Source organism: Nematolebias whitei, chromosome 14 (assembly GCF_014905685.2).
Source record: "Nematolebias whitei isolate Nwh7 chromosome 14, NemWhi1, whole genome shotgun sequence".
Classification (NCBI taxonomy): Eukaryota; Metazoa; Chordata; class Actinopteri; order Cyprinodontiformes; family Rivulidae; genus Nematolebias; species Nematolebias whitei.
In genome coordinates, this window is record NC_056511.1 from 7,437,390 (window position 1) to 7,464,163 (window position 26,774).

The 26,774-nt window shown below is 43.0% G+C and overlaps 2 protein-coding genes across 2 annotated transcripts; both read right to left on the minus strand.

Annotated features, from left to right (window-relative positions):
* Positions 1 to 1,414: 1,414 nt before the first annotated feature.
* LOC119419891 (adapter molecule crk-like) lies at positions 1,415 to 7,248 on the minus strand. The gene is made up of 3 exons (XM_037687257.1): positions 7,029 to 7,248; positions 3,201 to 3,787; positions 1,415 to 1,549 (listed from the first exon to the last, which is right to left on the minus strand). Exons 1-3 carry the CDS (start codon positions 7,246 to 7,248, stop codon positions 1,415 to 1,417), a joined length of 942 nt encoding a protein of 313 aa, XP_037543185.1.
* Positions 7,249 to 8,577: 1,329 nt separating this feature from the next.
* smtnl (smoothelin, like) lies at positions 8,578 to 23,291 on the minus strand. Its single transcript, XM_037687258.1, has 13 exons — positions 22,445 to 23,291; positions 15,977 to 16,046; positions 15,779 to 15,898; positions 15,260 to 15,415; positions 14,811 to 14,945; positions 14,502 to 14,666; positions 13,432 to 13,527; positions 13,255 to 13,317; positions 13,125 to 13,182; positions 12,926 to 13,048; positions 12,724 to 12,838; positions 10,599 to 10,750; positions 8,578 to 9,489 (listed from the first exon to the last, which is right to left on the minus strand). The coding sequence occupies exons 1-13, from the start codon at positions 22,880 to 22,882 to the stop codon at positions 9,363 to 9,365; spliced, it is 1,818 nt and encodes a 605-aa protein (XP_037543186.1). The 5' UTR covers positions 22,883 to 23,291; the 3' UTR covers positions 8,578 to 9,362.
* Positions 23,292 to 26,774: the final 3,483 nt, after the last annotated feature.

Sequence of the window (26,774 nt, forward strand, 5' to 3'; positions counted from 1 at the left end):
ATATTTTTAGAGGCCCTAATATGTTGTAAAACCAGCAGACCATGAGCTAACTTTATGTGGACGTACATGATTATGGAGAGAGCTGAGGCCACAACTCAACCTGAAAACATCAAAAAATGCATTTAAAAGGACTTTTTAAAAAAGTTATGCATTATTGTAATAAAATGGTGCCACTAATAACACAGACTCTCCAAGTCATTTGGTAATTATTAGATTTTTCTTTAAATATATTCGATCTAATGGATCAGTTAGTTGATGAGGACGCTCGTACTCTGACAGTACAGCTGAGCTCACCCGTCACCGTAGTTTCCACTTCAAAGTCCTTTCAAAGTAAAACTATGATGGCAGAAAGACACTGGGACCGTGTTTTTTTTACTTTTCGTTTTTAGGGGTGGGAGAAACACTAGAAGGAAACAACTCGTCACCTCCAGGCGTCGGTGTAACGTTTTAACCAGACTTTGAACATTTAAGATTCTCTGCCTATCCCTAAACCTGACAAGTAATTTTGTAAATCGCTCAACTTTCATACAAAATGGGAACTTTTTTTTTTTTTGTCATTTCACATTTTAGGCTTTAGAACTGAAAACTTTCTACACGAGGTTACAACGTATAGTTAATGGTCAATCATCAACAAGCTCCTGATGTTGTGAATTTTATGCACTTTCAGTAACTGCAGTCGGTTTGCTCAAAAAGCGAGTTTGGTCAGAACACAGAAAAACACTAATGTGTCCATCAGAGCCAGGATCGAATCCCAGATTTGACCAAAGAAAGGTGCTGTCATGGTGTTCGTTTGTACAGATTGAGCTGATCACAGCTGTGCTCTTAATCTGGTTAAACATCCAGTGGCTCAAACAATCTGCATCCAAACTAAAAAAAATAATCTGGAGCAAAGTTATGTCGATTTAAACACGCTCAAATCTGGGAACAACAAAAAAAAGCCCCAAATAATGTCCAACATTTCAATATCTGACAAATTTGGCAAAAAAGACGACAAAAACAAATTTCCCTCTATATTAAAGTATCTCTTCCATCTAAGCATGAAGCTAACCCCAAGGATATGTGGGTTGTGTGTCTAACAATAAATATTAAATCACAAAATGCCCTCGAATGAAAGAAAGACGTTATTTCAAGCGTCTGAGGCGTTTCCAGCTGGTTTAAACTCGCCCACAGTGGTAGTTGTTAAGGCTGGCTTAAAATAAAAGCTAACGGGTAAACCAGTAGCAGCTTGACCTCGGTGTAAACGGGCACCAGTATCGTCCATCAAAGCAGCAAAGATCATCCAGCACAGAGCTGCTGGGCGGATCACTGGAGCCTGACCGGTTCAGCTCACAAAGTCGTGAACTGAGCTCTTGAAGAACTGATTCCTTTCTGAACGAGACGATTCAGCAGAAATAAGCCGAAGGTTCGTTTCTCCTCAGCTTTCGTCGTCAGGTTGCGGCTGCTCCAGCAGCCGAACGTGGGTGAAGGGAAAGTGGCCCCGTTTCCCTTTGCACTCGCCCTCCCACTGACCGTTCACGTTGATTTTGGTCACTTTCACCATGTCGCCCACCTGTCAACGACAAAAAGATTAATAAAATGCATGTAATCGAGGGAACGTTCCATAAATTCCTGTCTGCGCTCCATACAGGCTTTAACGTGCGAGTGAAAACCAACACAGATAAACTGACGGAGCCGCCTACATCTTTACAGCAAAATCACAGATTTATGACTAAACAACACGTCCCATGTCCATTCCAGTGGTTAATGTTTCTAGTTGGACTCGGTAAAGATGAGTTTTCCCAGCTGCGTTGCTTCTTTCTACACCTACCAGCCAATTAATAACAAAAGTAATTTCAAAGTTCATGCTCAATAATCCAGGTAAAAAAAATCCAACAATGTTCAGTCAGGTCCTCTGGGCGGTTTCTTTGTGCTGAAACGTTTCGTCGTTCATCCAAAGGACTTCATCAGTCCGAGGAGCCCACAAGCAGCACACTCACGTAGTGGACCAACCAGTTTGACGGTAATAAGATGGTTTCTGGAGTCCGCCCTCTCCACCGTTGACTCCTCTGAGGCAGCCATGGCCAACCAGACAATCAAGCTTTGTTGGATTTTTGACCTGGATTATTGAGCATGAACTTTGATGTTTTGAACCACTTTGGTCATGACTGCCTCAGAGGAGTCGACAGGGGAGAGGGTGGACTCCAGAAACCATCTTACCACCAGCAAACTGGTTGATCCACTATGTAGGCCTGCCACGATAACAAATTTTGCTGGGCAATAAATTGTCTCAGAAATTATTTCGATAAACGATAATAATATTGTTTGAAATTTGACAATTAGTAACTATTGTAAAATTTAAGAAGAAATGTTTGTTAATTTGTTTTGCATGTAGCACATTTTTTTTGACCACCTGATGGCAGTATAAGACCGTTTGAACTGAAACATGGACAGTGGAGGAGCAAGTGCATCTGTTTAAGAAAAATGGGAGGGAGGCCCCTTGACGTGACATGGGCTGTCCTTTTTTTTTTTTGATTCTCAAAATTGCAGACGCTTTGTGTGGTTTGAGCTCTTTAGCATAGCATTTTTACACTTTTAAATAAAAAAAATTAATAATCGTAAACAAGTTCTCAACTTCGTTTTGCAGGAAAAAAAAACAGCTTTTTAGACAAAGACACGAGTTTCAACCGTGAATTTTGGAGCTTTGACAAGACTGAGGTCTCCCCATCTTCAAGATCTCCAACATCTTCTAAAAATGGACCTGGAAAACTTCAGCTGATAAAACTCATTCCTAATGAAACAGAAGAAATCTGTCATTTTTTAAATTAAATTAGAAACGAGGAAGACGTTACTGGTTTGGAGCAAAGTCAGTTTTGGTTTTGAATTAATGTGTCGAACTTTTCAAAATAAGAGGAGAAAAAGAGGAAACTGCAGTCATTTATGCAACAACAGAACCCGTTTGTTTTTCTGGACTCCAGCAGTACTGGACACAAATGTCCCATTCACAGATGAACCATTGAGCTTCTGTGTGTGGATAAAAAACGGGTCGGAGTGTCCAGAAGCGCTGAAAATGACCTCGTTCAGCGTCAGCTCGTTTATAAAGACACTGTCTCTGAGTAAACTACTCTGACAATCAGGACAATATACGCTGCCTCGGCGCTGACCCAAAACAAAGGACACACTGAGACAAAGTGTCTCAGAGGACAGTGGGACAGAGGTCCTACCTCCAGAGCCAGAGCCGTCTTGTCGTAAGCGTTGGGGACCCTCTTCTGAACGGCCCGTGCGTAAACGGGTCCGTTCTGTAGGTTCGGGAGCTGATTGTTGACCACAGGTTGAGCATACGGACCCGGGTCACCCAGTTCGGCCAGAGGGCTCACCGCCCCATCTGCGCCGTCAGCAAACCCTCCAGCTCCCACAGCTGGAGCACCCAGACCGGAAGAAGTGGGCGAGGCGGGCCGGTACTTTTCCACATAGGGCACGGGGATCATCCCCACTCGGCCCTCCTGGTTGGAGGCGCTCCACCACTGATCCTCGGGCTTCTCCAGAACCCGCAGGACGTCGCCCATGCGGAAGGGAAGATCCTCCTCGTCGTTGCCGGTAAAGTCGAAGAGCGCTCGGACATACTCCGCCTCCTCCTGCTGCTGCTGGGGGGCGCCGGAGGGGGCGGAGCCATTTGACCCCGTGTTTCTACCCTTGTTTACAGGTTCTATGAGAGTGGTGGTGTCCAAGTAGTGGATCTTGTAGAACTCCAGCAGAGACGGCAACGCATCAAACTCCTGATCTCCGATCTGAAACCGAGGCGAAGCCAAACCTGGTGGAGACACGGTGGTGTTAGTTTGTAGAACTAAAAACAAACAGAAGCACACGCCTGAATTACGTTTGGTACCTGTCCCAGGTGTCATCAAGATGTCAACCCGTTAATCAATTATCTGACGTGTGATCAAAATTACAAAACCCTCGAGTCCTTCAGGATCTGTGGATCCCAGTACAAAAATAACTGGTATTTTATCAGCTGGGTGGTACACATCGTCTCTAAAACCATGCTGATGACCAGCTGTGGCCAGCTGTGGTGAGGCTGATGTTCCATAAAACCACAACACTAAACAGATTCTGCTCTTGAGCTGAAAGGAAACGTGGAGCGAAACAACTCCAGTGAAGAAATTCAAGCCAAAATGTAAAAACGTGAGAAAACGTCTGTGTGTTTGTATCGGACCTAATATCCAGCGTGGCAGTAGCCGAGAGTCATCACGAACAGATACCCCGAGCTCGGACTGAGAGAGATCCGTTTTTAAAAACTGTGTTCTCGTTGTGTTAGCAAAATAACTCGTGAATCTGGACAAAACTGAACAGATCATTCAGAAAGAACTCTGCGTTCACGACATTATGGTCACTGAACAGTACACCCATGGTTCTCAAACTGTGGTACAAGTACCACTAGTGGTACTCCGGGTACTTCTAGAGGTACTTGGATGAAAGATTTGCATCAATCATTTACAAGTTAAACAGGAAGCTAATTGAGCTCCGTAACAAATCCATGAGTAGAAATAAAAACAAGAATTATGCAAAATACGCATGCGTCAAACTCGAGGCCCGAGGGCCAAATCTGGTCCTGTTAGCATCTTACCTGGCTGCCCAAATATTTTAAATGTGGTTTTTTTCATACGTCTGTCATTTTGCATACCAGCCTACTGCATACTTTAATGCAGAATACTACGGCAGTTGTCCAACTCTGAAGCCAAGAAAAACGTGTTTGAATTTTCCTATAATCTTTGATTTTGATGTGAAAAGAGCAACAAAGAACTCTATAAGGCAAACGGAGAGCATGTGGAAAACCCCTGGATGACGTTTAACCAATGTACCAAGGAAGCACCGCTGAAGTACTTTTTGGCACTTCTGCGAACAAAAGGTCCAAAACTGAGGGACGTTGATCCAAGTTGCCTCAGTTTTGTTTTGTTGTGGGGCAGAAGAAGAGCCGAGACTGTTGGGCCTTGTTTCTAAATACCATGAAGACCAGGTTCAAGATACTTTGTACAACTGTAACTCCCGGGTAACGTGGAGAGACCGATGAAAAAACAACTTAGCTTCGATGCTTAGGTGTTTGGTTAGTGCTTGTCCATAATGAAAACGCCTCTGGTGCTCTGAGGGTCTACATCGTGGCTCGCTTCACGTTGTGAACTCAAGCCGTTCTTCAAAGAGTCTCATTTTTAAACTTCAATGTTTGGTAATAAAGAGTTCACATTTCTCACAGCTCGACCACTTCATATGAAGTCTAGATGATTAAAGGCGTTGTCAGGAATGTCCCCCCCTCACTGAGGGGTTCGAATAGTGAACGTCTGGTTTTTGGAGACAAGTGTTTTTTTCTGGGCAGGAAACCTTAATGTTTTTGGTTCAAGATATTCAAGTGTGGAGGAGTTAACCTGTGGAGAAGAACGGAGGGAGGCGTTTCTAGTTCGAGGCGGCATTTTATCCACGATCAGACGCAATGACGGAGCCAGGGGGTGGCCAACGGTGGCTTTGGTCCCCAAAGATTAATCTACAGCCACTTCAATCATTTGAGGCAACGACACCTTCAAGCAATAAACACTAGTCCCTCGCTACTTCACGGTTCGACTCACGGACTTGCTCTTTCGCGGTTTTTCAACGTAAGATCGTACAAGACGCACGACTGTCAACTTTAATATTACTCATGTGATTGGGACGGTACGGGATAAAAAGTTAACCCAAGACAACTTGAGACAGTAGTTTTCTTTCAATAAGCCTACACTGTAACGCCAGTCAAAAGAACTACACTACCCAGAAGCCAGCAGTGCTTCCAGACGCTGCTTTCAGCTGAAATGGAGGGAAAGTTCTGCAACGCAGCGTCAGAACGAAGTAACGATCGATCTATGAAGCTCACACAACTGGCAGGAACATCGTAAACAATCCTGAAGCTCAATTATCCGTGCGCACATCAACCTGGACCGGGCGGAGGGCTTCATCGCTGCAGGGTAGATCTGCAGAACCGGAACCGAGCTGCAGAGTACCCGTAGAAAATGTTTCATAGCTGTACAGTACATAAACACATGATGTTAAAATTATGTAGGTTTAAGAGTTTAGAACACTGTAATAGTGTGGGAAGGCTTTATAAAGCAGTAAATTATATAAACACTAAAATACATACAGCGTTCCTACTACCGGTACGCAGTTTTTCACCTATCGCGGTGTAACTCCCACAATCATCGAGGGACTACTTTCTCTTCAGGTCGCTCTTGTAAATGAGTCCGAGGCTCAATGGGATTAACTTGTTTATATAAAGGTTGAATGAAAACATTATATTCGTGGTGGTGGCCATCTTGAATTTTAATGTGGGAACCCAATTTTCAGAAGGAACCTTTCTTACGCTTAAATGTAGCCACACACTAAAACACAGGTCCACATCTCACATTTTTTCAAGTTATCGCGCTCACAACGTGCACGAACAAGACATTTGTAATTCCCCCTCTCTGCTTAGCTAAGCCTAGGCTAGTGATGCTAACGTTAGCCGCGAATCGTTCACGTCTGCGCTACTTTTACTGAACCAGTGGATACAAAATAAGTCAATTTACAGATGAAATCCGAGTGGTAGTCGCTGAGAGTCTCTCACCACACAGAGACTGGGCGCGTCACAGATCCCGTGAAATCTCGCGATAACACGTCACGTCCGTGATTTGGACCCGAGCTGATCGACATGTTGATTAATCACGTTCTTAAGACAATTAAATGACAGCGGGTTGAAAATGCAGCAGCTGTGAAAAACAAAAAGACCCGCATCCAGTTGGAGGAATGTTCAAGGAATGCGGGTCCAAGGTTCAGCAGAGACGGATCAGACATTCCTGAGAGGCCAATCTGTCCAGTCATGCCCCAGTTGTGACATCGGAACCTGAACCCAGCAGCAAAAACTCACCTGAACCCGCCCGACACACCTGGGCTCCCCGGTGTGCAGGAAACGGGTCGTACTCTGCAGAAGTGGTTGGACGAGTTCCAATGAACTCCTTTAACCAAAGATGTCCGAACAGAACCGGTTTGTGTCTTACCCGAGCTGGACTGTCGGTTGTTGCTGATGCTGTTGATAATGTAGTGGGACACTCTGGAGTTCTCCGACACCGACAGCACGTAGTCCCCGGGGCAGGTGATCGAGTCCCGCACCAGGAAGACCCCGTGCCTCTGCCCCTGAAGGAGGGAAACCGCGTCCTGGCGGCTCAGTCGCCCCCAGTACCAGCTGGCTCGGTCTTCGGAGTCAAAATTACCGGCCATGGTGGCTGTGAAATCCCGGTGTCCGAGGCTCGACGCCCTCTCTTCCTTTATCCGCAACTCATGCAAAACTTCGTTTTACCGACTCTCCCGCGCGTCAGTAAACGCAACAAGGCCACGAATTCCAACGGTTGCGTAAAAACGTTCAAGCTTCCGGAAGGACCGCTTCAAAAAACACGGCTTAAAATAGGAAAGATCACAATTCTCTCCCGATTAAACCTCAAAACAAGTCGAAACTATTGAGCAACAAGAGCCTCCGGGACTGGCATGGCGGAGCTCAGGAAGAGTTGACCTAATCTACCGGAAGGAATGCCCGGTCATGGGAGGCGTTCACGCCCCCTGGAAAACATGGGAACACGACGGAAACCTCCGTCTACGACCGAACAAACAAAACAACAACCAGCCGTTAAATTAAATAAACAAAAACGAGATTAAAAATAAATAATTAGATTTTAAAGGATGTCCATGTAAAACAGTGTTCAGCGATTTGTTTAACAAATGTTTTCAGGAATGTACGGAAGCCCATTTATGCCACTCTGAAGGCAAATTAAAAAATATAATTTCAAAATGTTTTTGAGACGCTCATAATTTTATAATCTCTGAAATATTAGATGCTGAATCATATTAAAACATCAAATCAATCTTTAGTTACTATCTTGTGAGATATTACCTCAAAATGATCGGCAGCCAAGTTATAATTTTTTTATCTTCTAAATATAAGATGCCAAGTCATAATATGGAGATGTTTAAGAATTATTAATTATACAAAAGTATATAAATTTCATATTTTGGGAGGTTAATTCATAATTTTGGAACAATCTCTCATAAATATGACTTAAAACAAAAAATCTAAGTGGCAGAAATGAGCTGCTGCAGAAAAACTGAATAGTTAAAATATATTTGTGTGAGAAAAATTGTGCAAAACTAAAATGTTTTGTTTCCAATCTGGTTTTTTTTTATCTTCCATTAAAGACTAATCGTACATTTTCACATTGAAAATGGTATTTCTATAAATCCTCCCGAAACTGACTGATGAAAAAAATAAAAGATAAACTTCCATCATTTCAATATTAAAACCTCTGAAGGCACAAGTTTCACAACAAAGTTAGAAGACGCTGCAAGATGTCTCAACATCTGTCCAAGTACAAACACGATGTCTTTAAGATGGTTTGTTTTGCAAACAAATAGATTTTCTTTAAAAAAAAATTAAAAAAAAGTGTACTTTTTTAAAATACTTTGACAAATTCTCTTTTGATTTATCTTAATTAAAGCTGCCAGGATTTTTTAACACCAGTTTAAATGTATACATCTACACAGAGGTTTTGTTTTTAAATCATCTGCTCTATAATTTCAAAATCAGAAAATAAATAAAATAAATAAAAAGCTTTTTGTCATGTCAAACATAAAACAACTCCACAGTGTTCTGGTTTGTGACATGTTTCTTTGTTACAGCAAAGTACTTGACAAACTGACGTGAATAAAGTCCTACTCTGTTGTTCTTTACATGTTTACAGATTATACTTTCACGCCTCCACTGGATTAACTTGCATAATCTAAGCGCATGCAACAACTATAAAAATCGACGATTTGTAAAGTTGGTGAAATTATTTAGCTTTTCGTTTCGTCTACCAGCAGATGGCGGTTTGTATCTCTCGTGTTTACGAAACATTTTGGCACAGAAAGAAAAAAAAAATGCACAAAACAAATTCCTTTGAGGTCGTCGACACAAACTTTGCTGAAAAGCACTTGGGACGATTCACGATGAAGACAAAATTAAAATTTGTCTCATCTCCCGTGTTTCATCAGGTGATGGTTTTAAAGTGAATAAATATGATTTTATCCTTCATGTTGTAAACATTTGTGCAGGTTTTGTTCAAACTTTAATGGCTGACCGCAGGCAGTGCTAATAAACTTTATACACACAACTCATCAATCCAGATTATGATGGTGAGCCGGACTACGTGTGACGTTACAACCACTCCAAGAACTCAAGGTATTCTGAAGGAAGTTGGAGACTTTGCTGAAAAGCACTTTGATAATTAGGCTCAAACAACTGTTTTTTTTTAAGTCCGAGGCTGATTTTTGGTTTCATCATAAACTTGTCTTCTCTGATTCAGTTACTCAAACTTCTTCAGGTGGTTGTAGAGGGACTGGACGTAGGTGAACACACACATGGGGTCCGGCTTGTCCCCCATCTCCAGCATGTCGTCAACCTCGATCAGACGCAGACAGTCCGTCTGCTCCCTGGAACAGAAAGACGGCAGCGCTCAGACGAACAGATCAGATCAGTTAGAACTGTTCCTGCAGGAAACTGTCGTGCCACAGTTTCAATACAAAGCGACACACGCACGGAATCTGCACGTCACGCGACGGCCGGAACGCCGGCGTCCGTCCGCTCCGTTCTCCGAAGACCGAGGACTTGGAGCGTATTGACTTCAGAACGCACTTTCGTGGAAAGAGAACCAAGATGTGCCTACACCATTTTATGTATGTTAAAACAAATTACTTTAATACAGGACTGAACAGCCGACATGTGCTTAACGTCTTCTGGAGGCGTTTGAGAGAAACCGGTAAGTCCTAAAGCAACAACAAAAACAAGGCGTGAAGTAAACAAAATGCTTCCGTTTGTCTGATAAGGTTTAATAGTTCAAACACCTCGGGGTCATGTGACCTCGCAGGTGAGAGCGCCACTCATTGATTTCTATCGGCCTTTTTTTAATACAAATTATGTCGCCATGGCAACGAAAAGACAAACCCAGTAACACCACACAACTTGAAGCAGAGGCGCTCAATCTGATATTTAATTTGTGCTCAATCTGATATTTAATTTGTGCAGGTGCACTCTTATGTTCAGGCTGAAATAAAGTTAAACGAAGAGACAGGTGCCTCCATAGAAATGCAGAGGAAGCGATCCAGTGCAAGGCAGGAAACAAAAAGATAAGAAATATATTTAAAGCTGTAGCTACTTTTAAAACAAAAAAAGGCAACGCTCAATAATCCAGGTATACAATCCAACAATTTTCATTCAGGTCATTTGAACTATTTTGGTTTTGAACCAGTTTGACATGACTGTCGACGAGGAAGAGGGCCGGCAACAGAGGAGGGGGCGTGCCAAAGAGACCATCTTAGCACCAACATAACTGGTTTGTTCCACTTTGGAGTAAGCTGTTTGGGGGAAGAATCAGTTTTGTGTTGTGTGTTTCCTTGACAGATGAAGCCTTCTGGATGGAAGGTGAAACGTTTCAGCAAAAAAAGAAACTGTCCAGATGACCTGACTGAAAATTGTTGTACTTTTAAAACACTTCTAAAGTTTAATTGGGCTCATTTAACAGAGCTCCTTCACTAGGACTCACTCTGCTGTGGTGAAGGCCAGCTCCAGGTTTCGTTTGCGATTCGCTGGATTCAGAGAGTTGTATTCAAACTCCAGCGGGAAGAAAGAGTGGACCAAAGCACAGAAGGCCATCCCATCACTCCAACTGGACGAGAAGTTCTGGATGTCTATGTTCTACGAGGAAAAAGACAAGAAACAAGTTGCACATGTTACGTTTCATTCCTTCATTTATTGGTCACTAATTAACTTATCACTCTGCTAACGATGACATTATAACAAATATAGCGCCAAAAGTAAGGAAATACGTGTTTGATCACTAATTTCGTTGTATCAGTGTTTCTTGGCAATACATTATATAAGATTTATTTCGTGCCAAATTTGTAAGGAAAATGCATTTGTGGGTTTGCACCCATAAAAAAACTTGCCAAACCTTTTCTACCAATGCCGAACAGATTGTTGACCCTTGGGCTTCTGATACGCCAAGTCAGGCGCCTGATGAGCACCAACCCTGATACAGCAGAAAGTTGGTGTTTGCTTGAAGCGGCCACATTCCACTGGTCTGGGTAGGGCCTGTGTCTTGAACGTCAAGCTGGTGTTCCACAAAACCAAGTTGAAACACAATTTGGAGTCACATACCGTCTCCAAACTGCAGGTCCAGTTCCATCTATCGGGTGATGTCAGAGTCAGGCAGTGAAACGAGCGTCCTACAAGATGAGATTGTGTAAGAGGCAATCCTATATCACCACAGTCTGGGACTCAACTTTATCATTCCAGATGAAAATGGTTGCCAGAGAACACACAGAACAGGGTTTATGTGGCAACAGAGAGGATAAAATGTCTGTCTGCCTGCAGGCCTCACGTCAGCCCTGCTACACCTGTTAGCATCTCTTTGTGCCAGACTGGCCAACACAACCAAACTGGCGGACTTAAGACAAATGCTTGTTGAAGAATATGATGTAATCCCACAGCAGTGTGTGACCAACTGGTGAGCAGCACAAGGACAAGATGCCAAACTGTTGTGGCTGTGTATGGTTCTTCCACATGCTATGAAAGACTCCTAGTTGTTGTTGTTATTGGTCTTATTCTTTCATCTGTTCCTTTTTTAGGAGTGGTCCCAGTGAGTCATCCTCCATCTCACTCTGTCCTCACTCCATCTATCTCCATGTCCTCTCCAACTGCATCCATAGATCTCCTCTGTCTTTTTCCTGGCAGCTGCATTTCTAACGTCCTACCAGTATACCAACTGTCCCTCCTCTGGACATGTCCAAACCACTGTCCCTCCTCTGGACATGTCCAAACCACTGTCCCTCCTCTGGACATGTCCAAACCATCTCAGTCTGGCCTCCCTATTTTTATCTCCCAGTTGTTCAACCTGTGCTGTACCTCTAATGATCTCATTCCTGATCTTCTCCGTCCTTGTCACTCCTAAGGAGAACCTCAACATCTTCATTTCTGCCACTTCCAGTTCTTTCTTCTGCCTTTTTGTCCATGTCTGTCTCCAGACCATACAACATCGCTGGTCTCACCACTGTCTTGTAAACTTTTCCTTTGACCTTTGCTGACACCCTTTCATCTCAAATCTCTCCTGAAACTTTTCTCCATCCTGTCTGGACTCTCTGCTTCACCTCTTTACTACACTCCCCATTTTCCTGATCAGCTGACCCCAAGTTCTTGAAGTCCTGCACCTTTGTGACCTCTGCTCCTTGTAGCCTCACTGTTCCACCTCCTCCCTCTCATTCACACGCATGTTCTCTGACTTACTACGGCTGACTTTCATTCCTCTTCTTTCAGGTGCATACCTCCACCTCTCCGAGTTCTCCTCCACCTGTTCCATTCTCACCACAGATCACCAAAGTTCTTAAGAGAATAAATAATAATAAAAAAAAAAACCTAAATTTTAAACATCTATAGTTCCTTCAGACTTCAATCACCTAAAGACAATAACAGAATAAGCTGTTTTCAGAGACGTTTTTCACGAGTATAACGTATTTACTCAACTCCACTGCTCGACCCACAAATGCTTGTTCCTTAAAATGGTGTCACCATTTAAAGAGAAATAAAAAGACTTTTCATGGTCAAAGACTTACAGCCAAGAAGAGTTACAAATCAAATAATGACCAAACATTCGGTCCATCTCGTCGGCTGACCTTGTAGCCGATTGTTTTTGAGCGACACCACTCCAGGAGGATCTGTTTTATACCACTGGCACTGGAAACTCCAAAGCTCTGGGAGCGCTTCAGTTGGGGTTTGGAATCCTTTGCCCTGTGTGATGAGAAACACGACTGGTTTTATGTCAAAATCTGTATGAAACGAAACGATTGTGACGAGATGTAGTTTGAACGCCCTTACTTTACAGGGTCTGAGTTCATTCTTTCAAACAGGGCCCGTTTCGCCTGAGCCCCGTTGGGACGTGGAAGTGTTTGAGATTTCATCACATCCTGTTTAAACTCAAACCCTCCGGACTTGTTCGATCTCCACGTGGACAAACAAAATGAACCATTAGTTTGAGTCTTACTGGTTTTGGGAGAGATTTATGGTTGAAACTTACTTGTCCAATTTGGGCGAGAGTCCAGATTTTATAAATGATTTTGAGGGAAGTAATTTCTCTGTAAAGAAACGATCACAAAAGTTCAGAGATGACTCGTAAACCACAGGAACAAGTCATTTTGCCAGCAGACCTGCAGGTTGAGGAAAGCTCACGCTTCTTTTTAGACTGGGACTGGGTGTCTTTAGAACTGGTGCTGAAACGATGGAACGGAAAACACAAAGAAAGTACAAATGAATATAAATTTCCACAAACTGAGCTCTCCTCTTGACTTTTATTGTGGAAGCATGTGGTTTCTGGTCAAACTCACTTCGTTTAAAGGGATATTCTCCAGGTTTTACGGTCGGGTCCTGAGATGGTGAAAGAGACTGGGACTGGGCCGAGTCAGCATTTGGTTTGGTGACGGCTGAAAGAGGTGAGTGGGACTTGAGTTCACTCATGTCTAAAGAACAAAGATGGTGGAATAAACTCCACTTTACAGCAAAAAAGGTTAAATCATGTCATCTGAACCAGTTCCTTTAAGTGAGAAATGCTTGCTACTCACAGAAACAGTCTGAGGACAACCAAGACCAAAGTGGTTCAGAAACTGGTCCAGATTAAATTAAATTAAAATTCAATTCAAAATACTTTATTAATCCCAGAGGGAAATTAAATGTTGTTGTAGCTCATTCTCCTGGTTTCATTAAAGAGTTGTTCTAGATGCTGATGGCTGTGGGCAGGAAGGATCTCTTGTGGTGGTCCGTCTTACAGCAGAACTGAAGAAACTGGCCACAGATGTTGATCCGTTTACTTGGACTTGGTGGGCCTCTCGGTACTCCTGGGCAGCAGGACCACCTGAATGTTGGGCAGAACTCCTCCCAGAGCGATGGTCACTCCTCTCAGCAGCTTGTTGAACTCCTAGCTGCAGGTGTCGGGGGATGATCCTGGTCGTCTTCTTGTCATGAGCAGCGTTTCCCACCAGCTCCGGGATTTCGGTGATCAGGTACTCGAACACCGCCACCAGGTAGACGGAGATGCATCCACGGCACCTCCTTTACAACTCGTTTGGGATTTGGGGCTGTAGTTGAGACATTATTTGAGCTTTGAGATGTTAATCAGCTGCTCCCAGTTGTGAAAACACATTGTTGCCATGGTTACGCATCATAACAAATGTCCAAAAGTAAAAAGGTTTCAATAAAAATCCTTCCAGCTGCACAGCATCCGATACCAGAGGAAATTATCATCCAAAAAACAGGTCAGATGAACAGATTTAACCTTTTTTGTTGTTATCTACCTGGATGATTGAGCTTACAACCCTTTTTCCACTTAACAGCCTTTCCTCTAAACTTTGTTTGTTGAGGCGTTTGAGACTTAAACAGTTTTAAATGGAAAGCGTTGTACCTCTAAACGGATGCTCGGTTTGTTTTACTGGTGGTGAGTCTTGTGTTAGAGGGCTGAGCGCTGAGGCAGGAGTCGGATCAGGTTTAGCTGCAGCTGTGAGGGGAAGATGGACCAAAGACATGGAGTCTGACTGATCCTGGGAGGTCTGGGAGATCTTTGCCTTTGCTAAACAAGCAGACATGGAACAGAAAAACAGCTCTGAGGGAAGAATGAAAACATGACAAACTAAAAAATACTGAGTGAGGTCTGTCAGACTTCCTTCATGACATAAACTTTAACTCTACGAAGATTTTAGATTTTCTGACTGACCTATAAATAAATGATCTCCAGCTGCTCTCCGTCCAGATGCTGGTGACTGAGCAGGTTTGGTGGTGAGCGATCTTTCCAAACCAGGTTTAGTTGTCATGGCAGTGACAGGAAGATGGGGCTGGGGTTCATCAGCATCTGAAACAGGAAGATGCAAAGGAACAGTGAAGAAGAAGTGCATGTCGCCCACTGCCTTGCAGGCAAAGTTCTAATCTAGACAAAGACCTCACACAATCCGTTTGTGCTCTGAATGATGCTAAACACCCCCCCAGACCAAAAGTTACGTCAATATCTGTAAAACTGACTGAGTTGCACCAGTTTTTGTGTTTGCTATGGTTGATTGATTATGGTGGCTATTCACTGGTTCATGAGGTATTTTGCTAACAGACAAACACACAAGCATTACAGGCTCAGCCTCTGGAATGGTGGTAAGTGATCATTTTTCTACTCACTGTAGTTTTCATTTGGGTCAGCCAGTTTAAACTGAGGCTCCTTTGAGGGTCTGGCCACCGAGGGAGGGTACTGACTAATTGCTGGAGCTTCTGAGTCAGCTTTTGTCAGTACAGTAAAGAGGTGATGTTTGGTTGGAGGACCTGGTTCCTTTTGGTCTGCAGGAACAAAGATGGAAGTTCTTCATCCTCATAAAACCCATTATCACTCAACAGATTCTCCTGTTTTAATGAGGGAACATTCAACTTCTGGCACAAGTTCTGAAGGAAATTTGAACCAGTTGAAGAAAGTGAAAGGTTTATGTGCTCTCAAATTTAAATTTAAAGAATACTTGTTTCATGGTGACCACTGAATACAGTAGATCAGCATTTTACACAACTGGACTGTGGACCCCATGAAATCTGGATGATGTTGTCAGTTTTATGAAACAAAATACTTTAGCTGAGCCCTTCATTATATAAAGAACAGAACATAAAGCAGATCATCAGGCACTGAATGAACTAATGGGACGTGAACTGGACCAGCTGAGCTGAGGGTTTCCACTGCAGAGGACTCCTGGATCCGTTTGGTGCTCAGAGACGGGTGGGACTGAGGGAAAGCTTGGGGACTTTGGGCTACACCGATGTTTTCTGATGCGTTTCCTAAAAATAAAAATAAAAACAACCATACATTTAATCATGATGTGAAGCACTTTGTATGAACGTGAAGAAGTCACCCACCTGGTTGGTTGTGACTCTCGGAGGCTGTGGCAACATCAGAGGCAATGTTTCCTCCTTTAGCATTGTTGCCCTTAACAGGAAAGATTAAGTTAAAGTATGATATTTTAGTCAGTGCTGTAATTTTTTTTCTTTCCATGAGACAAGTTTTCAGGGTCTTTTACATTTTATTTAAATTTTTTAAACTCTTGCCTTATTTTAGGAACAGCCCTGCTGCTTTTAAACATGCTGCGGTTAGGACCCTTCTCCAAAAACCTCACCTTGACCTATTGATTTGATCAAATTTTAGACACATTTCTCATTTGCCTTTTTTAGTTAAAGCTTTGGAAAAAGTTGTTTGATGCCGTTACAACCCGTCTTTGAAAAACATGGCATTTATGAAACCTTTCAGTCTGGATTTAGAACTCGTTACAGTACTGAGTCAGCCCTATTAAAAGTCCTTTATGATATTGCCATGCTCGTGGATGCAGTGTCCTGTTGCTTTAGTGTTTGTGGACCTTACAGCTGCTTTTGACAGAGTGGACCTGCTGTCCTTCTGTCTGGTCTTCAACACTCTCTGGGTCCAACATTTTTCAGTCAGGTCATCTGGACAGTTTCTTTTTTTGTGCTGAAACGTTTCGCCTTCCATCCAGAAGGCTTCATCAGTCAAGGAAACAGACAACAAAACTGATTCTTCCCCCAACAGCTTACTCCAAAGTGGAACAAACCGGTTCTGCTTGTGATTAGATGGTCTCTTTGGTACGCCCCTCCTCCATTGCCGTCCCTCTTCCTTGTTGACAGTCTTGTCAAACTGGTTGGAAACACCTGACTGAAACACCTGACCTGACTGAAAAATGTTGGATTTTATACCTGGATTATTGAGCATGGACTTTGTTACTCTCTTGGTACATCTGGCCGAGCTCTCATGTTCACCTCCTACTTGACCAACAGAACTTTTTTCTGTCTTGATGGGTACTCTGTCTTCCTCTACTGCCCCTCTTTCTTGTGGTGTACCACAAGGCTCCATTCTTGGACCACTTCCTTTTTGCTCATTGTATGCTGTCACTTGGATCATTATAGGCAGACACCCATTTTCTTTTTGCCGTTACGCAGATGACTAACAGAACTGTTTTGCCCATGAAGCCTAGAAGTAGTAACCTTCAAACTTATTTTATTTATTGTTTTGACAACATTAAACAGTGGCTTCACAAAATGTTCTGTTTTTAAATTAAGGAAAGACGAGATGTGTCTTTTTTGTTGATGATGCTCGTTACAACTTTGGTGCTCTGACATTCAAGTTCAGACCCCAGTTAGAAACTTGGGGGTGACTTTTGACAAGGATTTGAAGTTTGATAATCCGACAGCCTCTGTAGTCAAGGCCAGCTTTTAGCAGTTACATCTCGTTTTACTCCCTCGTTTTATTTTCTCTCTTTTAGCTTCCAGTCTGTTTTAGAATTGATTTAAAACTTTTATTGTTCACTTTTAAAGGTCTTAATGGTCTCGCCTCATGCTTATTATCTGATTTAGTAGCTTTTCATGAGTATGAGAGGACCTTAAGGTCAATTACGGTAATACTTTTATGGTTTGTCCTCAAGTCCAAATCCAAACGTTGGGATGACTGGACCTTTTGGGTCGCTGTACCCAGACTGTGGAACCAACTACCTCAGGACTTGCTCTGAACTTTTTTACATCTAATCCTAAAACCTTTTTATTCAAGCAGGCCTTTAATACCTATTGGCACTTTGGTATTTAAAAAAATATATATATTTTAACTTTTTTACTGTGAATATATATATATATATATATATATATATATATATATATATATATATATATATAATAAGGCATTGATTAGATGCTACAGAATGATTTATTCAGATTGTATTTGTAGAAAAGGAGCAGAGGGTTGTTTAGTGGACGGGTCATTGAGGGCAGACTGTGCTGTAAAGTGCTTTGAGCAGTAAACTTTAAGTACAGTCCATTTACCATTATACATGCTTAATATGGACATTAATATCATGGCATATCAGGTTCTCAATGTTCTTTTAGAGATAATGTGATAAAAAGCCAAGTTTCATTTGAAAGTGTAAAAAACAAATCTAGTCTGATTTTCCTTTAGTAAATTGCATTTTAATCAGACTTTTAATTAACCACCGAACAACTTAATCTCTATCATGTACATGTTTTTAAGTCATTATGGGCTAAATGCAAACATGTAGCTAGCATGTGTGTTTCTGCACCATCCCTTTTGTTTGACTGGCAGCTAACAGCCACAGTTGTGGTGTTCAGACGGCAGCTAAAATTAATTTAGGGTCTTTATTGTTTGTGGTAAATCAGTTTCTTTACACGTTAGAGCTTCAGCTGTTCACGACTGACAGCTTCTCCTTTTATGACAGCTATGGCCAACAAACCCTGGTTCCCACCGAGAGCTATTTTAGATGCCGAGTTCCCTCCGCACTCTTCTTACATCCCAATATAACCCCAAATCCAGGCTTTGTAAAGTTAGCCTGAGCGCTACAAACGGAGGTTTGGGCTTTTTCTTCACCTCGTGCATCCTGACGTTTGTCCGGCTGCTGTGTGATGCATCATCATCGCCACGTTGATCCGTGGTCGCCACGGTTGTGGCTTTATTACAGTCTGACACTTCTAATCCCCTCAAACTCTAAGTCACTTCCACATCAGCTTAGAAGCAAACACTAAAACACAAGCACGTCCGTCGGCTCAGGGGAAATCAAAGCCCTGGTGTTCTTTGAAGGATTGCGTGTCGGTCGTCGCCTCAGTCTCATGCGAGGGGTTGAAGACCATCTTTTGTTGAAAAACGAGGGCGTTGTAGCCGTTTTGGTCAAACCTTGGCGGCCATCTTGGACTGTGGTAACTCTAAAAGGTAATAAGTTGTAGATGTATGATTACAGTGGTTGATAAGATATTTTGCTAACAAACATTGCCTGCCTTCACCTTTTGGTGGTGGTGTTTAATGTTGGTGGCGTGTTAGAGCCGGGGGAGTCGAGAGGCCGATGGTTTGAGTAAAAACCAGATGAAGTATGTTGGTGGGGGGGCGATGTTTCGGTGTGACAGCTGGCTGTTTCTCTCCCTCCCTCCAGTGTCTGTGTGCTGGGTGGGGGTGGGGGGTGATACTTGACAGGGACGTAGCTGCAATTCAACTTTCCATTGGGAGACTTGACCCTCGGATTGGCTCAAAGCAGAATTCCTGGGACATTAGGCGACGAGGGTTTATTTCCGTCCCTGTGAGGTCATCCTGCAGTGTCACATGACCTGATGTCAGAGGAGTCGTAGTTTACTTTGAAGTTGTTTAGAAAATCGCTGATTGCATTTGGTAGCAGCGTAAGTGCTGAGTCAGCCTTCACACAGTTTTCTTCTGTACGATTTAGGGACTTGTGATGTTTTAGCCGTTCGTATATCAAAATGTTTCTGCTCAATCTGGAATACTGAGCTAAAACTTTTAGTCTTTGTAACTTTTTATATTTCTGAAACATTTAGCTTCGTTTAGAAAAGACTAACACATCGAGCTCTTCAAATCGTTCATTGTTCTCTTCAGAAAATCTACTTCAGCAAACTTTGTTTTTGTCTCATGCTCCTTTTAGCTACTGTTTTGTCAAGTTCATCTTTAGATATGGTTTTGATAACTTTAGTTTTTACCTACGGTTTTGTTCATTATAGCTTTTAGCTACCATGTTGCTATTTGTAGCAACTGTCTTCCTAACTGTATTTACCTAACATGTTGTTACTTTTAGCTAGTTTTATTATTTTTAGTTTTTAGCTATTGTTTACCTATGTTTAGCGTTTTCCTTTGTTTTTGCTAACTTTAGCTTTTATCTACGGTTTGGTTTTTGTGCTTTACCTAACCATTTTCTACTTTTAGTGTTAAGCTACAGTTGTACAAACTTTAGATACGATTTTGTGCGTTATAACCTTACCATTTAGCTAGTTTTGCTAATTTTAGCTTAGAGCAAAAATTTTGCTAACTTTAGTTTAACTATGGTTTTGGTAATTGCAGCTTTAAGCATATTTTTTACTACTTTTAGCAATGATTTGCCAACTTTAGCTTTTAGTTATGATTTTACTAGCTTTAGCTTTAAGTCACAATTTAGCTAATATATATAGCTTTTAGCTTTGATTTCTTTCATCACAGCTTTAAGATAACAATTAGCATTCGGCTACAGTATTGCCAACTTCAGCTTTTAGCAACAATTTTGCCAACTTTAGTTTTTAGCTATAGTTGTAGCTTTTACCTTCCAATTAGCTTTATTAGCTTTTACCCATCGTTTTAACTTTAACTTACGGTTGTTCTTTTAGATTCTCTTAATGTTTTGACTTTACTCAGTTTCGGCTTTTTCAGCTGACCTGAGCAGGCGTTCGGCGCTCAACACTTGTTTTAGCAGAAAATGGCGTTGCTGCCGTTTCGAGCTGAACTTGGGGTTAAAGGTCAAATATTTACTGCACAGCCTCCCTTCAGGACGCTCAAAGGTCGTAACCTCTGTAAGTCAGAGCTTTCCACAGCTCGAGAACCTAAAGACTAAACTACGAGGGGCCAAATACAGATTTTTTACAGAAGAAATAAATAAAATACTTTGATGTTAGCGTTAGCTGTCTTCACTTCCTGTGGAGACCGCACTGGACTGAACATCAGCCGGTTCAGGTGGGATTTATTCTGTTCTCTGCCAAAATCCCTGAAAGTATTTTATACCTGAGCTGCTCTGCGTCGACATTAACTGGACCTCCGGTACCGACGTAAAGAACTCTGGTATGACTTTTTTCACTGGGACATTTAGCGCCCACGTTTAAAAAAATGTTACCAGGAACATTTTCTTCCACCTGCACAATGTCACCAAGATCAGAGACATCTTGTCCAGAGATGGTGCAGAACTGGTCCGTGCATTAATCACATCTAGGCAAAATAAAAGTCTTCAGTTGATCCAAAATGCTGCTGCCAGAGTCTTAACTGGAGTTACTGGGAGAGATCATATCTCCCGTTTTAGCTTCTCTTCATTGGCGCCGTCAAATTCAGAATTCAAAATCTTACTCGTAACCTACAAAGCCCTCAACAACCTAGCTCCATCTTATATTACAGATCTTATTGTTTCATGCTTTATAAATAGAGCACTTTGCTTTCAGACTGCAGGTTTACTTGTGGTTCCTGGAGTTTCTAAAATGGGAGGAAAATCTTTGTTCTCAGGCTCCTCTCTTGTGGAACCAACTTCCAGCTTCTGTTCGTGAGGCTGACACGTTGTTCAGTTTTAAAACTGGGCTCAAGTCTTTCCCTTTTGATAAATCCTATAGTTAGGGTTGGCTTGGGTTTCCTGAGCTATCCTTTAGGTATGCTGCTATAGGCTGCTGGAGGACAAACTGATCACATTTCCTCAATCTGCTGCTTCCTTCCTCTCTGTACTTCATATTTGTAATTATTTCCATCATTAACACGTTCTTTGTCTTCCTTACTATAGAAACTACCCTTCAACCAATCCTTCTGTGTGCGTCTCTTTCCTGCCCTCTCTAACCCCAGCTGGTCGAGGCAGATGGTCTCTCATCCTGATCCAGGTGCTGCTGGAGGTTTCCTTGTACAAAGGGAGTTGAGCCTCTTCTCTCTTCGTGCTGCTCAGGATGGAGGAGTGAAGATTCGTAATGCGATCGTAAGAAGTCGTTATAGCTTGAATTCATTGACTGCAGTTGGTTTTGATTCTGTTCACAACTGAACTGGATTCATGATTTGAACTCGATTCAGTTGTTTGTCTTTCCTTTTCTGTATCGTGCCTTGAGATGACCGAACTAAACTGTGACATCAGACTGATGAAGCCCTCAGGATAGAGGGTGGAACGTCTTTCTGCAAAAAACAAACTGTCCAGATGAGCTGACTGAGCGTTACTGGATGAACTGACAGTTTTTTAATATTCTGTTTTACGACTCGGTCAAGTTCTACAAATCCCCGTTGGTTCATTAAGTTCAGCTCGTATTTGTAAAACATCAGAAAACACCACTTTCACCCAAAGATAACAACATTTAGCAGGATTTTCTTATGGACAGCAAAGAGTCTAACTGTAGTAATTAGAGATGATATTAGTGCACAGCTGTGTTCACATCTGTAAATAAAACAATTAAACGTGTATTTTTTATTTTCTAGCCCGAGTTGTTGGAGACGAGGACACTTTTAGATAATTTCAAACAGAGGGAACCATCGTAACAGGAAGGCCGGTCATAGAAGACGAGGACTCGGAGTCAGCAGCTGAAGCTTAGCGCTCTTCGGAAAGTTCTCGTTGACGTCCTGGATTCATCTTCTGCCCTTCATCTTTTATCAGCCGGACTTTTCTGAACTTATTCAGATTTACGTACAAATAAAAACAGTTAAATGTATTTTTTGTAAAAGTATTCCAGATGTTTTTTTAAAGGAAAACCCTGTTTGTTGGTGGTTTCGCTCCAGCACCACGCTCAACTTGCAGAATCTTTGTGTATTTGAGCAGAAACAGGTTAAATACTCACGTTGGTTTCCGCCGCTCTCTTTAGCCTCCACGGCGCCGGGCTGCTGCTCGAAGCGGCGTGGCTCCGTCCGGCGCCTGAAGGTTCAGACTGCGTGGAGGTGGACTGACTGTTTTCTGACCCGACGCAGTCAGCGAGGCCCATCCGGTCCTCGGGGTTCCTGGATGGAAGCAGATCTTCCGTTCTTTCCTCCTCTGTGCTCCTCTGCACACTGGTGAGGCGTTCCACCAGGCGGCTGAGGGCCTCCAGCTTCGCCCGGAGCTGCACGTTCTCCTCCTGCAGCCGGCTCACCGCCTCAGCCAGGGGCCCGTTGGACAGACGCAGCTCGTCGATGCGCTGCTCCACTCGCTGTTTGAAAGCACTTACGTCCACGTGCACCTCGCTCACCGCAGCCTCTAAAGTGGCCTTGAACTCAACCAGAGCCTCCTGAACTTCCTCCATGGTGACCTTCAACACCTCCTGGATTCAAACCAAACTGAAACAAACTTTTTCTTTATTAGAGTTCTAAATGTCAATGTTCAATGAACTCTACGAGCTGGTTTTTATTCCAGTGGTCCAGTAAAGTCGAACGAGGCCTTCACAGGACGACTGCAGGCAGGTCCCACAGAGCTCCATGGAGAACGTCCCTCGTCGGTCAGGTTCTGTTACTCTTTCTTCTAACGAGAGCAAAAGCAAACGCACTCGTTATTTATACGTCACGGAAAACTCTGAGGCAGCTTGGAAAAAAGAGATGAACGTTCCCGCACGCAGATCAGTTTCTCGTCGCACGCCGGAGGTCAGGAGCCGCCAAACCAAAGGACCCAGAGGCAAAATGTGCATCTGCTGCTGCTGGACATCTCCTCCACCCCGACCCCCCACTGCCCCGTGTTTGTCGGAGCTATGTTTGGCTCCTGAGCTGGTGGGCGACAGGTTCACTTCTGTATTTTTGGGACATGGGGGGGATCCAACAGGGGAGGGGGGCAGAATGATTCAAATGTTTGCATCCCCCTCAGCTGCCACTTGAAGAACGAGTCGATTAATGGGGAGAGGATCGGTTTCATTCTGCGGCTTCAAAGCAAAATCCACGTTCATTTTAGAAGACCAGAGCAGAACCAAACAGAACCAAACAGAAGCTCGTCTGGGCAGCGAGGGGGGAGTCCCGCTACAGGAACAAGAGACAAAAACAGATCTGAAAGTCTCTCTAAATATAAATTACTGGATAAACAACTTTGAGCTTTAATTAGAAACTTTGATTTCTGACGTTTGTTGCACATTTCAACATTTAGATCAGGGCCGGTCTGAGGTTGTGGGCGGCCCTGGGCAGAATTTTATTCTGAGCCCCCCCTGACCAACCCATCATGCACGCTTCATCATCTCTGACCCGTGTTGTCAATACGAGTCACAATGAGGACTTTTTCAATATGAAGTTAATGTTTTTAAACTCTTTGTGTTAAAAGCTTCAAAATGATACGAAAACGTTTGAAAACTTGATTTTTGTTGGGCTGGAGTGATGTCATCAGGAATTCCCAGCCCCGTCTTCAAAGAAGCTTCAAAATGAAAACATTATACAAAGGGATTTCCTGAGGCTCTTTGGCTGCTGGCAGAGAACAATGGTCCCAGGTCAACTGCTCCATTACGCTGTTTCAGTTACTGGTTTGGCCACATGGCAGGCTCGTTTTTACACAGATTTCCAGGGATGCACGATATTGGATTAATGGACGATATCCGATCCCAATAATTTTATATACTTTCCTTTGTCAGAACATATTCCTCTTATTTAGGCTTACTACAAAATATTGTGTAACAACTGAAAGAGCTGGTGACATATATTCAGTAACAGCCATATGATATGCATAGCTCTTTAACTTGTATTAAATGAAAAGTGTTAAATGTTATTTATTAGCATTAGTCACCTGCGACGCTGTCTCACTTGTGGAGGTTTGTTCCAGGTTCCTATAGCTGCAGTGATGGATCCTCTGCACTTGTGCATGAAGGACAGACTTTTTAAGATCAAAGTGTTTGTCTATCCATTGTGCCGTAAGGCTAATCATGCTAACGGGGCTAACACGACGTCCAAAGGTCTGTGGTAAAACTCACACGAGCGCTATCAGCTGTTAGCTTCTCAATGACGTCAGAAATGACGGCGTGGAACTCGGGTACGGTTACGTCGGAAAAATATCTCCAACTGCGGACGATGTAGCGAGGCTCAACGTAGTCCAGAAATCTTCGGAATCCAACATCCTCAACGAAAAAAACCTTCCACACCGCCAACATTTTGACTTCTTCCTCTCCACGGTGATCGGATCAGGTACGCGCACGTGACGTCATGTGCCGGTGCTGCGGGCGTCCTCGTCACGGTGTTGTCATACAAAAACAGCATCTTTTATATCAGTGAGTTATTTTAATGGAATGGCCGATGTCCGATATTTAACTAACGCTAACATTAGTTGATACAGATACCATGCTGATAATATCGTGCATCCCTATAAATTTTATCCATCATCTTTTACCCGCTTCTTCCATTTTGGGTCACGGGGGTCGCCGGTGCCCATGTCCAGCAATCGCTGTGCGCGGGGCGGGGTACACCCTATAAATTTAAATTATAACAAAAATTATAATTGTTTTAATTTTTGTAGTGGCGGCACAGTGGCTCAGTTGGTAGAACTGTTGCCTTTCAGCGAGAAGGTCGCTGGTTCAAATCCCAGCCCGGGACCATTTCTGGATGGAGTTTACATGTTCTTTCCGTGCATGTGTGGGTTTTCTGCAGGTGCTCCAGTTTCCTCCCACAGACTAAAAACATGCACGTTAGTCTGATTGGTAACTCTAAATCGTCTCTAGGTGAGAGTGAGAGCAGCGTTTACCATAAGGAGGGCGCCCCGCCCTGTCAACAGAACCAACTGTAACCAGTGAATGGTTGTCTCTATGTGTCCCTGTGATGGACTGGAGATCTGTCCAGGGTGTCCCCCGCCTCTCACAGTGACAGCTGGACATGGGCACCAGTGACCCGTGTGACCTGAAAAGGAAGAAGCGGGTCAAGACGACGGACTACTTGCAGCATGGGTCACGTTTATTTGTTCAGTTTTAAGGCACCGAGCCGACAATGAGATTAATGCTGGATTGTGTTTTCACTTGGAGTCTGCAGAGTCCGAGGTGTGTAGCTCTTCAAGGAGGTGGCGGGGGAGTCAAGACAGTGGATGCAAATCACCGCCCCAGGATCCTCAGAAGAAGAGATGATCAAACCTTGAGAATAACGCCGCCTCGTGTGAACCGTCAGCACTCCATCACCAGCTCCATCTGATCATGAAGTTCAGAAAACAACAAGCTGAGGGTCTGGCTTTAACATCAGCTACAATTCAAACAAAAACCTCGAGAGTTTCTCCTCCGTTCAGCAGATCAGGCTCTAAATGCTCCGCAGCTCGGCAGCGCCACGGACTGGAAACTTTCCAACGTTACAACCGAACGATGCCGTTCAGACGCTTCAGAGTTTTAAATGACTGAACAAGAGAAGACGGAAGTTCTAGCTTTAGAAGTAACGTTTAATCAAAGTCTTAATATTTTACAGGCGAATAACTCCCTCTTAAACACTGTTGGAGGAGATTTTTAGGAAATGACGTCTTTCAAAAATGGATGGCTTTTGTTTGTTCATTTAACCCTCCTGCTGCCCTGGGGTCAAAATAAGCCACAAGGCCCGAGTCTCTAAACTTTAGCCTTGTTGGTCATTTTGACCCCAAGGCAGCAGGAGGGTGGTTCAAGTTTAACGTGAATCAAAAATTCTAACGTAAACGTTTCATCTTCAGAGTTGACGTGCATCTTTCACCTATTCTGACGTGCATCATTTTTAACTGCAAAGAACGGAGGGTGAACACGTAACTGCTCATGTGTGTGCACTTGTTTGTTAGCAAAATATCTTATGAAGCACTGGATGGAGTATAAAGAAACGATTAAAGAGCGATCAATGGATCTACAACTTAATAACTTTTGGAATTAACCAGATTCAAGATGGCCGCCGCAGCTAATCAGCCTTAGCCAACATAAAAATTGTTATAACTCAGTTTTACAGATATTGAGCTAAACATGGTGTGGTAGTAGTTGAGAGTCATCCACACACACACTCCTTCAAAGAAGGGTGGTTACTGGTATTACTAAATACACATTTTACCACTTTACTTGATCTGAAGAAGAAAAACTTTAAACTTTTGAAGATCTGATTTATAGATTACCCCGAGTGTTTAGCAGTCAGCTGATCGTATTGTTCGTCTCCACAAAATAAATCAGGTTTCAAGCGAGCGAGCCGATAAGAACAGAGACCTGCACAAAGCGGTCCGTCAGATGAGATTTATTGAAGTTTAAATGG

What these genes read in the sequence shown, in the direction of transcription:
- LOC119419891 (XM_037687257.1), bottom strand. Translation starts at nt 7,248, where the DNA reads ATGGCCGGTAATTTTGACTCCGAAGACCGAGCCAGCTGGTACTGGGGG. An exon ending in CAACCGACAGTCCAGCTCGG is followed by an intron (nt 3,788 to 7,028) that starts GTAAGACACAAA and finishes TGTCTCCACCAG; the next exon opens with GTTTGGCTTCGCCTCGGTTT. An exon ending in AGACGGCTCTGGCTCTGGAG is followed by an intron (nt 1,550 to 3,200) that starts GTAGGACCTCTG and finishes TGTCGTTGACAG; the next exon opens with GTGGGCGACATGGTGAAAGT.
- smtnl (XM_037687258.1), bottom strand. Translation starts at nt 22,882, where the DNA reads ATGGAGGAAGTTCAGGAGGCTCTGGTTGAGTTCAAGGCCACTTTAGAG. An exon ending in GGAAACCCTCAGCTCAGCTG is followed by an intron (nt 15,416 to 15,778) that starts GTCCAGTTCACG and finishes TTGTTCCTGCAG; the next exon opens with ACCAAAAGGAACCAGGTCCT. An exon ending in ATGAACTCAGACCCTGTAAA is followed by an intron (nt 12,839 to 12,925) that starts GTAAGGGCGTTC and finishes CTCATCACACAG; the next exon opens with GGCAAAGGATTCCAAACCCC.